A 17,064-nucleotide genomic window follows, 5' to 3' on the forward strand; every position below is an offset into this window, starting at 1 on the left:
CATTAACTTTTCTTTGGAAGCATCTAATCTACTGTCCTGCCCAATGCATGTTCAAACACAGATACAGTATTCCCTCACTTATCATGGGTATTGCATTCTAGACCCCCCCTTACCCCCCGCGAAGTAGGAACCTTACATTTATTCTACACTCTTAAACCTACATAACTTTAACAACATACGTATACAGTACCACAAAATCCCGTGATACAGTGAGGCTGCGATAAGTGAACCGCGATATAGAGAGGGACTACTATACTGAATTTTTATCTCTAGATCAGTTTGAGCCTTTTAAAAATCTTTTTAACTCAAATAATCATAAACTCATAAGGTACAAAATTAGTACAGAGAAATCCCATATGCCTATCACCTATCTTCCTCTAGTGCTATCATCTTTATAGTAATATATATCATCAACTATACTGCATTATTAAAACCAGAAATCACAATATAACTAATGAAACTACTAATCTAACATTATTTAATGCTGGAGTGTAGTATTTTAAATATTGTTGGGCTTCATTTTATTTGGGGTACATTTTACTTAGAGTTAGCTTGATACTTTTTAGGCTTGGTTTTAAGCTTTGATAGTGCTGGCCCAGAACATTTTTTAGTATAAAGCTTATTTGGTTTCATTGCTAAGGCATTAATTACGTTCTGAACTCTACTCAATAACCTATGTGTTAGGAGGTCCTACTCTGATTGATGGAAACATGAACTCTGGGGGTTGTTTTAACTACTACTTTTCAGAGACTTTCTCCAGACTCTAGTTTTTTCATATCATGCACAGAACATTATTCAGCAAGAACCTTGGGGAGAATCTTTCTCTTGATCTGGGGCTCATTGTTTCTGCAGCTTCTTTTTCTTCTTTTGCTCTGCAAATTCTAGCTGCCTTGGTGTCTCCCCTAATTCCGAACTTTTCCTAATTTATTGAAACCTTTGGGCTCTGATTGGGTTCCACCTCTCCTTTCCCTTTGTTTCATTCAGCCTCATAACTCTACAGGCAACAGATCTTACTTCACTTATTTATTTTTTTAGTATATTTTATTGATTATGCTGTTACAGTTGTCACAATCTTTTTCCCCTTTGCTCCCCCCCCTTCGCTCCCCCCCTTCCAGTACCCCCTTGCCTCCAGCAGTCCCACCCACCTTAGGTCATGTCCATGGTCGTGCATATAAGTTCTTTGGCTTCTACCTTTCCTGTACTGTTCTTAACATCTCCCTATTTTCTACCTACCAACTATGCTTCTTAATCCCTGCACCATTTCCCCATTTCTGCCCCGACCCTTCCCAGCTGATAACCCTCCAAATGATCCCCATACCTATGATTCAGTTTCTGTTCTGGTTGTTTGCTTAGTTGGTTTTTTTTTTATATTTTTAGATTCTGTTACTGATAGTTCTGAGTTTGTTGTCATTTTAATGTTCATAGTTTTGATCTTTTTCTTAAATAAGTCCCTTTAATATTTTATATAATAATGGCTTGGTGATGATGAATCCTTTAGCTTTACCTTGTCTGGGAAGCACTTTATCTGCCCTTTCATTCTAAATGATAGCTTTGCTGGATAGAGTTATCTTGGTTGTAGGTCCTTGCTTTTCATCACTTTGAATACTTCTTGCCAATCCCTTCTTGCTTGCAGAGTTTCTTTTGAGAAATCAGCTAATAGTTGTATAGGAACCCCTTTGTAGGTGATTCTCTTCTTTTGCTGCTTTTAAGATTCTGTCTTTGTCTTTAATGTTTGGTATTTTTATTGTGAGGTGTCTTGGTGGGGTCCTCTTTGGTCTAGCTTGTTTGGGATGCTCTGTGCTTCCTGGACTTGTATGTCTGTTTTCTTCCCCTAATTAGAGAAGTTTTCCTTCTTTTTTTTTTTTTTACATAAGTTTTCAATTTCTTTTTCTTTCTGTTCTCCTTCTGGCTCCCCTATGATTTGGATTGGTACACTTAAAGTTGTCTCAGAGGTTCCTAAGCCTGTCCATGTTTTTTTCAATTCTTGCTTCTTCATTCTTTACTTGTTGATTGTTTATTTCTTCCTTATGTTCTAAATTGTTGGTTTTAACCCCAGGTTCCTTCCTTTCACCTTGTTTTCATGTGGCTTATCCTTCATTTCACTTAGCAGGGACTTAAGTTCTTCCCTCATGTGTTTGCCATACTCAATCATGTATGTCAAGTCTGTGAGCATCATTGTCACCAGTATTTTGAACCCCGCGTCTGTTAGGTAGGCTATCTCCTCATCTGTTAGGTTGGCTATCTCCTTGTTGCTTAGTTCTCCCAGTGGAACCTTGATCTGCTCCCTCTTTTGGGCCATACTGCTCTGTCTCCTCTACTTGATTGCTGCCTATGTTTGCCTCTGTGTCTTAGGTAGAGCTATTGCACCTGTTACATTGTAAGGGGTGGAGCCTTAGGTATTAACCAGTATGGGGTGACCCATTTCACCACGTTTTGGTGCTGTATGTGGGAGAGAGGTCTTAGAGGGAATAATGCCCCTTGCTCAGCACTTGCCCCTTTTCCAGGCACTTCTCCTGCTTCCCATATTGGACTGACGCCCCTCGAACTGTTGCTCTGGTTGTGGTTGCCAGAGTGAGTTGGTCTGCGGATGTTCTAGTACTATGCAGCCTTCTAAACAAATGGACTCTGCTGAGAGACTGGTAGTTTTTTTCTGCCCCAACCCTCACTGGTTTTCACAGTCAGAAGCAATGGGGCTTTATTTTCCCTGGTGCTGGAACCATGAGCTGCACAGTCTGGTGTGGTGCTGGGAGTGCTCCCTGCGTGTCCCTCCTGACTTTTAAATGTGTGACTGTGTTTTCCACTGGTGGCCACAGCCACTGCCTTGCTGCTGCTGCACCACTGCTGCCACACTGTGTCCTCTGCCCCTGCTGCATCCCTCCTACTTGTCTGAATGAATATTTCTTCTTTATATCTTTGTTGGACTTCCATGCAGTTTGATTTTCTGGTAGTTCTGGTGTTTTTAGTTTTGAGGTAGTTATTTCTTCTATAGCTGTGGAGGGGGGTGAAGCAAGTCTACCTACGCCTCCATCTTGGCCAAAAGTCCATTTTTTTCTCTTGAGAGTATCTGTCCTGACATGACTTCCAGTGTCTGAAAGTGTTTATATATTTTGTCTAGTTTTCTGGCTATTTAAGGTAAGAGAGTAAATATAGTCTTTTTCCATCTTGGAAAGCATCTGCCTTATAGAAATTTTACATTGGTTTTCTAAATAATTAGTGTTTCCTGACTCTTTGAATATTTATTGGACTTGTGGGAAAACCAATGTAAAAACTTTTAATAAAATTAGACAGCTGGAATGCATGTTCTCTCTCATGCTTGCTCCTTTTCACATACTCTGACTCACATACTTATATCCTCTTTTCATCTGTTGTTCATCCTTTCATTCCAGATATGACAGGTATCAACACAGTCTGTTACTGAACATTTTCATTTAATGCAAGATAGTGGTAACAATTGTTAGCATTCATGTTTACCTGGAAGAAAATAGAGTGCTTTTATTTCTTTTTCTCTTTATATACTAAAAGGAGATAATGATTTTTAGTTATTTTTCAATATAGAATATTGATTTCTATATTGGTTAAAGTATATAGTTGATATTAAAACCCTAAACCATGAAATATTTGAAGTTAGCCAAGAAGGAAACACAAGAGGCAAACAAGATTTCCCTTTGTACTGAAATCATACTATACCAAAGTCAGTGTTTTTTTTTTTTTTTTACCTGATAAATTTACAGAGTAAATATTAACTTTTGTTTTTAATTAAAGTAAACTAGTTAGCATGTAAAAAGTCCTAATTATCATTTTTATATTGGATATTCAATTTACTTGATACAATTTTTCTTTATGAATAACCTAATTCCTTGCTAGATGGTAAGGATTACATTTATATTAGTAAATACAGTAGTCCCTCTATATCGTGGTTCTCTTATTGCGACCTCACTGTATTGTGGGATTTCAAAAAATATTATATTTATCGCAGATTTTTCACTATGTCGTGGGATTTTGCGGTACTGTATATGTATGTTAAAGTTAACGTAGGTTTAAGAGTGTAGAATATGTTTAAGAACATAAGTAGTGTTTATAAAAGTGTGGAAAAGGTTAATAAGGGAGTGGGAAAGGTTAACAAGGGACTGGGAACGGTGTATAAGTGTGTGGGAAGGGTTTATAAAGCCTTAAAATATATATACATACTAAAATAAATGTAAGGTTCCTATTTCGCGGATTTTCATCTATCGCAGGGGGGTCTAGAATGTAATACCTGCGATAAGTGAGGGAATACTGTATACTTTTGGCTTAAAAAACCTTTATCCTTTGTTATTTTTGAGAGAGACATACTTATTACAATAGTACATATAAATTTGGTAATCAGTTACATTTTTGCCATACATAGAGTCAGGCATCTTAAAATATTTCACCAGCCATGCAATGTAAGATGGTCAAAATTAAGTTAAAGTATAGCATTCACTAGCTCTCTAATCAAACATAAAACAAAAGAAAATACAGGTTTTTATTATGTGGATTCTTTGAAAACTTAAATGATGTTAATTCTTAGTGAAGAGATTTGTTTTCTTAAAAATATTTTTGTCTTTATTAGATTGCTTTTGGGAGGTAATCCATATGTATATGTACATGTGTGTTGGCTTTTAATAAAATTCATTCATACTTTTTAAAAAAGATTTTATTTATTTTTAGAGAGAGAGGGGAAGGGAGGGAGAAAAACTGGGAGAGAAACATCAATGTGTTGTTGCCTCTAACACGCCCTGAACCAGGGACCTGACTGGCAATCCAGGCATGTGCTCTGACGGGGAATTGAACCAGTGACGCTTTGGTTTTCAGGCTGACACTCAATCCACTGAGCCACACCATACAGGGCTCATTCATACTTGTTATGAATTTAAATGAGATGTTTTCATTATTCTTTCTCAAAGTATATTTCTTATGGTGTTAAATAATTGCTACAAATTTGAATGTATTTTTAGTGGTTAGCAACTATTATTAGATCAATAGGTACACTTACTACTTCCTGAGGGTAAATGTTTTACCAAAACTTTGGTGAGAGACATTTGTCTTTAAAATGTGTACTTGCCATATTATGTATATACCTTTTTTGAGTTTTGGATTTCTCATTTTTAGTTTACATTATTTTAGTAAGCATGTTTAGTGACTCTCGCCTTCGCTTCACTGAATTTTTTGTACCTAATGTGCAAAGGGCCTAATCATTTTGGACTTAGATATCTCTGTTCAGATTAAGATACAAACCCCATTATTTTTCTGCACTACTTCATGAAATTGGAGGATTGAAGGAGAAAGGCTTCAGAAAGTTGACATTTCTTGCTACTCTTCATTGAAGTAAATTTTAATATTGTGTTAGGTTTTATTTATTAATCATCATAAGAGCATATGATATATTTCATTTTATGGCTTAGGGATAAACATAAGCTGAATGAATGCTATGTAAGAAAGCATTTGGAGGAGAGGGATTTCAAATTACTAAAATCTGAATTAATTAGATATCTCTGAGACTCACAGAAAAATATTTAAAAGGAAAATATGTCAGTTGAGAGCTGAACATTTTTGTCAACTCCATTTTCATTTATTAGAAGTTTCTTCCTTGTATGTGAGGTCTGGTGGACAGTTTTAACTATAAAGAGTGGAAGTGGGAGCGACGAGTTTTTCTTAATTTAATAATTTCTATCTAAAATAGAGTATGTCTGCCAGTCTGGCCCTTCCCAGATGGTTAAGAGGAAGATCAGTTAGAATATAAAGAAGTACTTTCTGTTTTTGTTTTGTTTTCTATGTATCATATTGGATATTTTTGCTACTGTTCATATATTTACATGCTAGTAATTTTGATGGCTTTTGGATAATTCCACTCTAGAGGGAGAACTGGTGGGCGGTCCTTCCTGTGACACGACCCTTGAGTGACAGTTCTGTTTGATTGCCTCCAGTACTGTGAGGAAAGGACACGACTCTATGGTGAGGACTGATGGACATACATTATCTGAGAAAAGAAACTACCAGGTAAGATATTTTTGTTTGTTTCTATTTCTTTATTGTTTATATAGCTACACTGAGCTGTGTAATATTTTGTATTTAACTGGAACCAGCGAGTTGAATACATCTCAGTTTGAAAAATTTGGGTTGTAATTTAAAATACATGTGTATTGGGTTTGACAGTTGAAATAGTTGAGAACATTTTTCAAAATAAAGCATGTTTGTAATAAATGAATATTTTTAAAATGTCAACATAAATTTTCTGGTGTGTATATTATCAAAACTTAGATTCTCTGATACATAATTATAACTTCATGGCTGGATTCAGAACTAGTATTCCATAAAACAAAGTGTTGACTGCTTTTATACATATTATTCCTGGAAGACTAAACCGAGGTCTTTTGCTGTATTCAGGGTAATGGAAAATCACAAAAATGTAGACAAAATTGGTTAGAATATAGGAGAAATAGAAATGAAAATTTCAGGATGCTCAGAGACCCTAATTCTATTGAATTTGTCATTCACCTGCTGTCCTAATAATGGTAGAGTCTTGTTTCTCATTTATTAAATTTATTAATATCCACCCCCTCTTTGATGTATAAGGATACTGAAAGGATGGTTGAAGTATAATATTACTATTTTCTTTATGAGCTTTTAAAGGATGAATTTTAAAGGTACTGCTATTGATAGTGATGAGAAGAAAACATTTGAATTTAATTTTTTAAAAGAAAATCTCCTTTATTCATTCAGTGACAATTCATTATCAAGTTATGAAATGATTCAGAAAACAGAATAGTTTAAAGTTCAAGTAGGAATAAACTTTAGGCTTCTTGCACAGGTACATATTCAACGTATCTCTCGCTTTCATTCACCAGTTTCATTTCCTCTGAGCTGTCAAAGCAACTAGTATGATAGTTAACAGAATTGGTTAATTTGCTAATCATTTATTTTAGCCCAGTTAATTTTTCTTCCCTCTTATTGGAAAAATGAACAGTGGAGAAAATTTGTATGAGGGTATTCATGTACAATTAGCAGAAAGTCTTATAATCAAGACTTACTTGTTTGGGTACTGTCTCTAATAAGCCAGAGTAAGCCATGGCTGTCAGTTATCCTTGTAACCTTTTCTGTTGTGAGTTGTTTTCATAGACTTGACAAACATGCCCTTTGCTAATTAATTATATAGGGTTGGCCAAAAAGTTCATATGGTTTTTTTCTGTAAAGTAAAAGACACATTTTTCATTTTCACCAATAAATTTATTGATTTGGTTATTTTTGAATATGTTAGTTATCTCCAATGTGGTATAACGTTGATTGTCCTCAGATAATGTCTTGATTTGATCGCCATCAACTTCAACTGGTTTACCTGACCATGGAGCATGGGTTCAGCAAGAAATTTCCAGCGTGAAACCTCACAAACATCTTTTGACATGTTTGACCAGTCACAGCACCTTCTCCATACACTGCACAAGTCTTTTTTTTTTTTTTTATTTCAGTTGCGTTTTTACCTTTCTTGAAATAATAAAGCATAATATACCAAAAATGTAGTGTATTTTCTTCCATCTTCAACATTAAAATGGCTACACAAAAATGCACCAATTTTGATACATTTTTAAAAATTATGCTGATATGACAGCTTTCATAATACAGTCTAACAAAATTGTTAAGAATGAAATTAGAGATAACTAATTGCTATTAGAGCCATCTTGCAGAAAAATCCAAATGAACTTTTTGGCCAACCCAGTATTTGCTCCTCCTGCCACACAACCACTTCCAACTACCTTGACTCCTAAGATTTTAATTGTTCACACCACTTGGGCTGTTGCATCTCTTGATAGATTCTAGTAAATTATTTTAATAATACTATGATTCTAGGTTATGTGGCTTTTGTTGCTCATAACCCAACTAGGAAAGAACTTTGTATCATTACACAGTATGCTTACTTTACTTTATGAAATCGTATTGATAGAGACTTCCAAAATTTGCACTTAAGGGAATAAAATGAGTTTATATTTTACACCGGAAGAGGTTTCCTAATTCCTGCTTGTTCCACTCTAAAAATAGTTTATTGTTCCAGTCATGTTATTTACAAATAATTCAGGTGTTTGAGATTACTTGAAAAATGTGTTCTTGGTTAGGGTTTTTCTGGCTGAAAAAAAATTTCCTTTTTTATTGTTTACTTAGTGACACTTATTGCATGCTGAAATATATCCTTGGAAACAGTGGTGTAAATCTACATTGTAAAGTTATTTTATGTTTGAAGTCTCTTCTGAAAAGTACATGTATAGAAATATAATCTCCTGACTGACGTTATGATGGTTATGATGACTGTAAGAGCATATGGGACATTCAAAGGAATATTAAGTAAATCTCTTATTGTATTGGTGTTACTAAGAGTTTGTATGTGCTGAGGTGGATTGATTTGGGTTTTTAAAAATTCCATTGTGGAGCAATTTTATTTGCTGTTTGTCATGTGTTGATAGTCAATTTATCTTTGAGGACTTTTGCTTTTGGGAAGCACTTGATTTCTTATAGTGATATTTAAGCATCCTGATAATGATAATAACAGGCTAATATTTCCAAGTTAAATAGGAATAATATTTCTCCAATTCTTGTTTCATTATAGACTTGATTGAAGCTTAGGAATTCAATTTAGGAAGGTGCATTTCCTCAGTTTTGTGCTAAGAACTAGTGACTTTCAGATAGGTATTGAGTGAGGTATTGATTTTTATACTTCGTGCATTTCATTTCTTACTATGAATTTAAGCCCAGTTAAGTTTTTGGAGTTTTAATAGAGTTTTTGAAGTCTGTTTGCATAGATAGACTGGCATATGTTACGGTAAGATAATTTAATTATTTAAATGGTTTATAGTTCATTCTTTTGGGGAAGGAGTGTCACGCTTTCTTCAAGAACTGTAACTCCAGTTTTTTGCCAAAATTTTCTTATTTTCTTCTAATTTACTCCAGTTATGAGCATGCACAGATCTAACCATGTTAATTACGAATTGAACTTAACCCATTGAGTGCCAATGTCGCTGTGAGCAACGCTGACAAATTTTCCCAAAGGTGCCAGCATCACTCCCAGCAACTTTTTTCAATGGCTATAAATGTAAATAACAGTGGAATGATTTGTATTTTATGTTTTGTTCTCTTTTTTTGTACCTCAGATTATATATTGATATAACTTTTTCTCATGTTGATCCAAATTTCGAATTTTTACGCTTGTTCCAATATTGACATTAATTCCGTTATAATTTTACTTACATTTTTAACAGTCCTTTAATTTAATTATCTTTGCAATAATCGTTGAAACTATGCAATGTGCATGATAAGGAAGCTTTTGCTACTGGACATTTTCTTTGTTTCATGGCATAGCATTAGCATTTTTCTGGTGTCTCAGCAGAGTAGGTTTATTGCTCTCGCGACGGAAATGTGGAGAGTCCTTGAGACATTTGACCACCTCATATGGAGAGATAGGAATCTGAATATGGATATGATACAGAGTGTGCGACCTTATACCATCTTACAATGTGAGTTTCTGATGAGGGGACACTGTTTGCTGAGGAAGCGCGAAGTGCTGCATATTAGATCCATTTCACCAGTGAGGGAATCACGGAGTGTCCTGGAAACATTTGACCCCCCCATTTGGAGAGATAAGGACCTGATGATATCCTCTGACAATGAGTCAGCCTTTCAGAATGAGGGGAACGTTGTTTACTGTGAAAATTCGAAGTGCTGCATTGGCTCTCAGGGTATCCTTGTAGTAGGTTGTAAACACCACGAAGGTTAGAGTCTCTCTGGAGCAGATTTGGATGTCACCACTGCCCAATGATGTTTGCGGTAAACGCGCACTTCTGCTTTGAATAAAAAGTATCAAAAGTTGATACGTCTGGGTGAAGTGATATTCTTATCATACTAGAGTGGATCACTCCTTTGTGCTGCAAGAGTGAGACTACTTTCTAGAATCGTAGATGAAGAAAAGGATTCAGTTGAACTTTAGCGAGGAAGTGATCTTATATGATTCTTACGGGTAGTATTCATTCATTTTGTGCCCGTGCTTTTTTATATTGGAAAGACATTTATAGAAAAACTGAAAATCGGTGCCCCAAAGAAGAGAAAGGAAACTTTGCATGAAGAAAAAATTTCTAAATTGATCAGTGATGAATTGAGTGACAGCAATTTTGTGAGAAGTGATCTTGAAAGCAGTGCATCTGAAGATGAAGTGAGTGAAGATGAAACTGAACCATCTTCTTCTGAAAGTGATGCTAGTGAAAGCTGTTGTGCTGAGAGGAATGCAGATGGGCAGGACACAACACAACTTCAACATCAGTTTGCAGAGCTTCCAGGTGTGAAACATGCCCCACCGACTGATTCTAAGCCAATTGCTTATTTTCATCTCTTCTTCACTGAAGTGCTGCTGAAGCTGATGGTCACCGAAACCAACAGATATGCACAATAGCACCTCAGTCATACAAAACCTTACCCCCTAATTCTAGAGTGAGTTCTTGTAAACCAACAACAGTTGCAGAAATAAAAGCTTTTATAGCTTGTATACTGAACATGGCCATAATTACTAAACTAAGCATGTACAGCTACTGGTAGTAAAAGAAATCTTTGTCAACTCATTGGTTCTGGCACATGTTCTCTCGTAACCAATCTTAGTTATTGCTGAGGTTTTTTCATCTTGTAGACAATTCCAAAATCCCCACTCACGATGACCTATATGCTGAATTTCAGCCAATAGTTGATCATGCCAGTTGTATCTTTCGGCATTACTATACTCCCCACCAACAATTGAGTATTGATGAGAGTTTGGTTGGTACCAAAAGTCATAGCAGATTATTGCAGTACTACTTGCCAAATAAACATCATTGCTGGGGAGTAAAATTTTGGATGATGTGCGATGCCGTCTCAAATTACTGTCTTGTGTTCTATGCTTACCTTAGAGCAAAAAGTAATACAAACAAAGGTGATGTGAAAAAACATGGTTTGGCCTATACTGTAGTAACTAAATTGCTTACCATAGGAAATTATATGAATAAAGGTCACCACATCTTTTGCGACAGTTTTTTTAGTTCAATTCCCCCAGCTAGGTACCTCCCCTCAGTAGGGACATACATTACAGGAACACTTCGTAGGAATCGAAAATTTCTCCCTCACCAGATTCTACAAAAGTTCAATGTGGGAGAGGTAAGATTCTTTAGAAATGCCTTCCTGTTACTGTGTGGGTGTAGGAAAAAGAAATCTCAAAGAAAGCAGGTGTTTCTCCTTAGCTCTTATTCAGGTCCAACAGTGTCGAACATAGCATCAAAAAGAAATATGACACCAATTTCCAAGCCAGATACATTGGAATACAACCGATACATGGGAAGCATAGACACATCTGACATGATGCCTTACGTGTATTTGGATTAAAGAAGAACACTAAAGTATTTGAAGAAGGTTGTGTTCAAATGTATTATCAAGAATGCTGCTGAGTGAGTACATTCTTTATGAGGAAAATTTTTTAGGTGGGAACAAACCAATGTCTCAATTGAACTTCAACACCTCCATAAGAGAAGAGTTTGCCAGAGAATGGCATGAGGTTTGAGACACTGTTAACAAATCCAGCAATGAAGAAAATCCACCAGGTCCCTCTCATATATAGGGTGTAAAGATGCTTCCAGAAAGAAAGCTAAGATTGTGTAAGGAATGCTTAACATCGAAAAGAAAAATCAGGTCGAGAACAGTATGTGTGAGATGTGACGAAGGGCTGCACCCAAGATGCATCGATAGCCACAAATGTTAATATATAAATATTTTAGTATTATTGTATTGTTTTTGCATTTCATTTTTGTTTATAAACTTTTTCACTGTTGATATCTATTGATATATGCTTTGTGTGAATACTATTTTCATTTTGTACGTTACAAAGTTTTTTTTCAAAAATTTATGCAATATTTGGTATACTTCTTGCTTGTTATCCATGTTGCTATGTGTATTTTCAAGTTATAATCATAGGTTTTATATTATGCCATATATTATACTTCAAAAGCCATACTGAAGGAAAGAATTTATTTTTTCTAAAATGTTAAAATCTAATGCAATAAATTTTTTGCCAAATTGCGTCACAGAACACCGCTTACAAAAGAAGAGTGTATTTACTATATGTCATGAAATTTTCAGCAAATTATGATGGATAATAATGTTTTTATAGACATTTTTCATGAACTGCATTTCTCAGCAAAATAGCCTGGTATTTCTCACACGAATTTTAGCAATTATACATGGCACTCAAAGGGTTAAGTGTCTTTCTCTTACATAATGAAGCCAAGTTCCTAAACATTATACATTTCCACATTCTGACCCCTACATATTTTTACCCTTCCAGTGTCTCTCCTCTGACTCCCTATAGTGAGTTTATCCATTTAGTAATACAAAACTGCTTTTAATTTTCCTACTATACACTTTTTTATATTTAAGCATTTCTTTGTTTTGTTTCCTTTTTATATGATGCCTTACCTTTCTAGATTTAAGAATTAGGTGTCCATGTCTACACGAGCCATTCTTTGATAGGCTTAGTGCTCCTTCATATTGCTTTCATGCCTTAGCGCATACTTTTAGTTTAGGATTTTCTATAATATACAACTCGTATTGTAGTTACCTGTTTGTTGTTTTCTTCCTGTAGACCTGTGCTGTCCAATACTGTTGCAGATATTGGCAGTAAGCAACTATTTAAATTTAGATTCATTTAAAATAAAACTTTATTTTCTTGGCCCATTAGCCACTTTTCAAATGCTCAGTAGCTACATACTGTTAATGGTTATCATATCAAACAGTGCAGATATAGCAATTTTTCATCTTTATAGAAAATTGTATTTTATAGTGCTTATTGCATGTAATAAGTTCCTTGAAAAACAGGAGCCATGTATATTTTCATACTGATATTATCTAGTATGGTTTCAGATATATAATAATTATTCAGTGTATTTTTAATAAAATTAAATAAAACAGTGAAAAGATTGAAAGGAAGAAATTGCAAAGTGTGCTGAGTAACATACTTACTCATATTTCCAAGATTTTTAGATGCTATTCTGATTGGAACTTTTTAATATGAGATCATTGATCATCTTGTATATTGGCTATTTCAGTATGTTTTCTGTAAAGTGGATCTAATGTATCCCAGTTCATACGTTTCTAAAGAATACCTCATAATTTAAAATACTGCAATGTCTTTGTAGAATATAGTGTCAGAGAATTATCACAATGATTGTATGTATTGCCATCTCCTCCTCCCTCCGCCTGCCATTCAATATATTTTATTAGTTTTTTAAATCACAGAAGTAGTAGATGCTAGTTGCAAAAATTTTGAAGAAAAATGTAGAAATATAAAATAGAATTTGAAAGTTTTACCTTCACAATTTTAGTCTTATTTAGTGTGTATCTTTTCTAGTTATTAAATAGGGGCAAATAATATCAAATATGATTTGTTGTAATGCTTTTTTCTGCAACTTGCATATTGTATTTGATAGAGATGTTTTCATGTCCCATCTTTCCCCTGACTCCCTCCCAAGAAGTAATTACTAGTTTGAATTTTGCATTTTATTCTTTTTGTTGTTTTATTATTACATGTGTGTTTCAGTAGATACAGGTACATCTTTATGTATTGTGTGGTAATTTTTTGGAAAGTGGTACTCTGTTTTCAGTTATTTTGAATTGGAAAAAAATGACTTTCTAGCCCACCCAAAATTGTAAACCATTTTCCAGATACTGCTAAAATGCTCAGCATCTATGGTTAATTCACCAAAGATTTCTGCATAATATAAAGCTCTTAAAATACTTCACCTAATTATTTTAGACATACAAATGCATCAGTGTTTCCATTCAGTATGCAAGTGTTGCACAGTACTGTACACAAATTACATTTTTTCTTTTGCGTTGCAATAAAAATGTAATGTAAAGAAGCAATTATGTACTTTGTTTCTTTTATTCTTAGTTACCTGTTGAAAAGTTTTATCTTCTGTCAGAAAGCATCTCACAGGTGATGATATCTTACAGTCAGAGTTGTAACGTAGTAGCTTATAACCTTCTGATAATACCTTTTAGTATGAATAAAATAGCACTACTATTAAAGCTGATACCTTAGAATCTGTGACACCTTGAAGTATGTTAAAGATACATAATGAATATAAAGAAGACTTAAAATGAACAAGAATTTAAAAAAAAAAAAGAATACTCAGCAATTCAAGAGTTGTCAGAGTAGATTTGTTGCCTACAGCAGAAATATGGAGGCTTTAGTCATTGTCACTGTTTGGTGTGGGTTAAGGTGAACAAGAGTGAGCTGAGGAAGGAATTAATTAAAAAATCAGTGCTGGAAACCGGCGAACTGCTTCACAGTTTACTCTGCTCTTGAAGTTCTTGGAAACAAATGGCTGTGACCTTTTGTCTATAGCCAGAAATGAAGTTAGAGATAGAAAAAACTCAAAATGCATAAGTTCTCTTCATTGTATTTACATAACCCTTGCTAAAATGAGGTTGCTCTTATAATTACACCTTTGGTGGTGATTATTCTGCACATTATGAGCAATAGAGGTAATTCTGACTCTGTGATCTAAATTTTTTAAAATATAAATTTCGACTTTTCTTTTGTCATTCATGGCCCCTCTTTTTCTTTTTCCTTTGGCCAACCAAGAACATCAAGTTAAGTGAATTCCAGAGTTTCTCATTTGTTGGCTTATTATTACATGATGTTAACAGTGTTAGCCTTTCTTTGAACATATTATATGTTCTGATAACCTTTTTCCCTTATCCTTTGAATTTATCAAATGAAGTGATATTTGTTTCCCCAGAAGTAAGTTTCACCAAGATACATGGTTTGTGACATCCTCAGTGTCTTAGTAATTTTTTCACAGTGCCTGCGTGCAAAAGAAATACAGCTTTGTTAAATTTTTAGATCCAAGTTACTTTACAGTAGCAATTCACATGCTGTGTTTTCCCAAGAAGATTTAAAATATCCGACTGCACCCCTTTGTGTGTTCAGTGTAGTGCTCTTTTGGGGACCGAGGCTCTAGGCTTTTACACATGAAATACTGTGTCCTCTTTCAGAAAAATATTTTACATTTAAGCATTTTGCTTCAGTCATAAATATGTAATGTATTCGTCACTAAATACAAAGTAAAAACATAGGGCAAATATTTCTGTGAATAAGAAAATGCAGAAGTAAGTGAAGTTTATCTTTTAAAATATAATCTAAGTCCTTGCTTAGATTCTGGGATGATTGTGCCTATGGTGACAGCTTAAGTTTTTTGCTTTTTAAAAAATTTTCTGAATTACTACATAAAAGTAAAATAACTAGATAGCAAAACACTTGTAACAAGACTTGGTGATGAGGTATCCCCATGATCCCCAAATATAAGCAGATGAAAACTAAAAGGCCTGGATTTATCAGGTTTTTGTGCAGAAAAAACTAGGGGAGCTTTGGGGGTTCTGGACCTACAACTAAAAGTACCTCAAAGTTGTGAACAGCCAATTTGAAAGAGGTATATGACTAGCTAGTTAGAAATTCGGAAAGGAGTTTTGCCCACTCTTATTTATTAGATCAGGATAAGGGACCCATGGTGAGGCCTAAAAATGATTTGAGCAGCCTAGCTCTTATGAACTCCCAAGACTGACCAACCAGTGCTCCCTTCAAAGGACTCTACTAGGAAGTTTCTGTGAGTGGAATCACAAATGAGTAGAGGAACACAGAGATAGAGGAAACAGATGGTCAATATTAAAATGGGAGAGGGGAACAGAGCTAGAAAGTCTCAGAAAACATGAAGACAACAGAGAAGGGGGTTTTATGAAGTTAGAAAAGTTTTCTGAACCAAATTATGTTCTCAAAATTTAGGAAAATTAAGTTCACTAAAGGTCTTCTAGGAATATGCTTGGGAGTGTTTGTATTAATTGGGAGTCCCATCAATAGTTTTCATATTGATCTGACATTTTATAATGTCAAGTTTTAACTTTAAAAAAATTAATTGAAATTGTGTTTGAGACCTATTTCCCTATTAAAATTACATAAATTGATATTTTTCTGTCTTTTAAGAGATTTTATTTTGTCTTTCATATTTAATTTAATTCATTTGAAATTGACTTTTGTATTGGTGTGAGTTAGGCATCCAATTTTCTTGCTTTGGCATTTAGATGATGAGTTATATTAGCATCATGTATTGATTTGTTCTGCCTTTCTCAACTAATCAGCAGTGCTAGCGCTCTTGTAAATCAGTATTCCTTATATTTGTGGATCCGTTTCCTGTATTTCTGTTCCGTTACATTGATGTGTTTGTCTATACCTGTTCCAATATCGTGTTTTCTTAACTACTGTAGCATTGCATTACATTTTCATGTCTCTTCATGTTGGTCTTCATGAGTGTCTTGATGTTCGTGGCCTTTTCTTCAATAACAAATTTTATTTTTTTAAACAGTGGACACAGATCTTTAGTCATGATCATGCATAAGCACTTTTCTACTTTTCTATTACTTTTTAGGGGGAGTAAATGGTATTTTTTAAATTATATTCTATTGGTGTTAACAGTTATAGTGACATGTAGGTGACTTTTTGAATTTATATCATATAATTGATGTTACTAAACTTATACTCTTAAAATATATATGTGGGTTTTTTTGAAATGACAGTTTCATACCTCCTTTATAATTGTTTTTAAATAGAGCTTTAAAAAATATCCTCACCCAAGGATATGTTTTATTGTTGAGGGGTGGTGGGGAGTCAGACAGACAGACAGACAGACAGACAGACAGAGATGTGCTAGAGAAACATTGATCGGTTGCCTCCTGTCTATGCTCTGACTTGGGGAATCGAACCCACAACCTAGGCATGTGCCCTGACAATGGACCTGCAACCTTTTGGTGCGTGGGATGATGCTCCAATCAATTGAGCCACCTGGCAGGGCCCTTTGTAATTTTTATAACTTAAACTTTTTTTCTGAACTCACTAGTAATTTGATACAGTGTTGAATAGAAGTAATAGATATCTATCTTGTTACTGGTCTTACAAGCTTTAAGTTGTCGCACCAGTAAATATGATGTTTGATGAAG

At 34.6% G+C, this 17,064-nt stretch overlaps 1 protein-coding gene across 7 annotated transcripts in view; it reads left to right on the forward strand.

Moving 5' to 3' along the window:
* Window positions 1-17,064, forward strand: part of CNOT2 (CCR4-NOT transcription complex subunit 2) — a 134,534-nt gene that overhangs the window by 44,107 nt on the left and 73,363 nt on the right. For 4 of the 7 annotated variants that reach the window (XM_090273610.1, XM_090273615.1, XM_090273612.1 and 1 more), the window contains exon 2: window positions 5,946-6,018. The exons of 1 other annotated variant lie outside the window; for it this stretch is intronic. In XM_090273610.1, coding sequence (XP_090129736.1) covers window positions 5,946-6,018 — 73 coding nt within the window. Of the gene's footprint in view, window positions 1-5,875; window positions 6,019-17,064 lie in introns of those variants that run through there. 2 more of the 7 variants (XM_090273611.1, XM_090273613.1) reach the window with 2 other exon arrangements.

This window comes from Furipterus horrens, unplaced genomic scaffold (genome assembly GCF_987537825.1).
Source record: "Furipterus horrens unplaced genomic scaffold, mFurHor1.1.pri manual_scaffold_4, whole genome shotgun sequence".
Lineage (NCBI taxonomy): Eukaryota > Metazoa > Chordata > Mammalia > Chiroptera > Furipteridae > Furipterus > Furipterus horrens.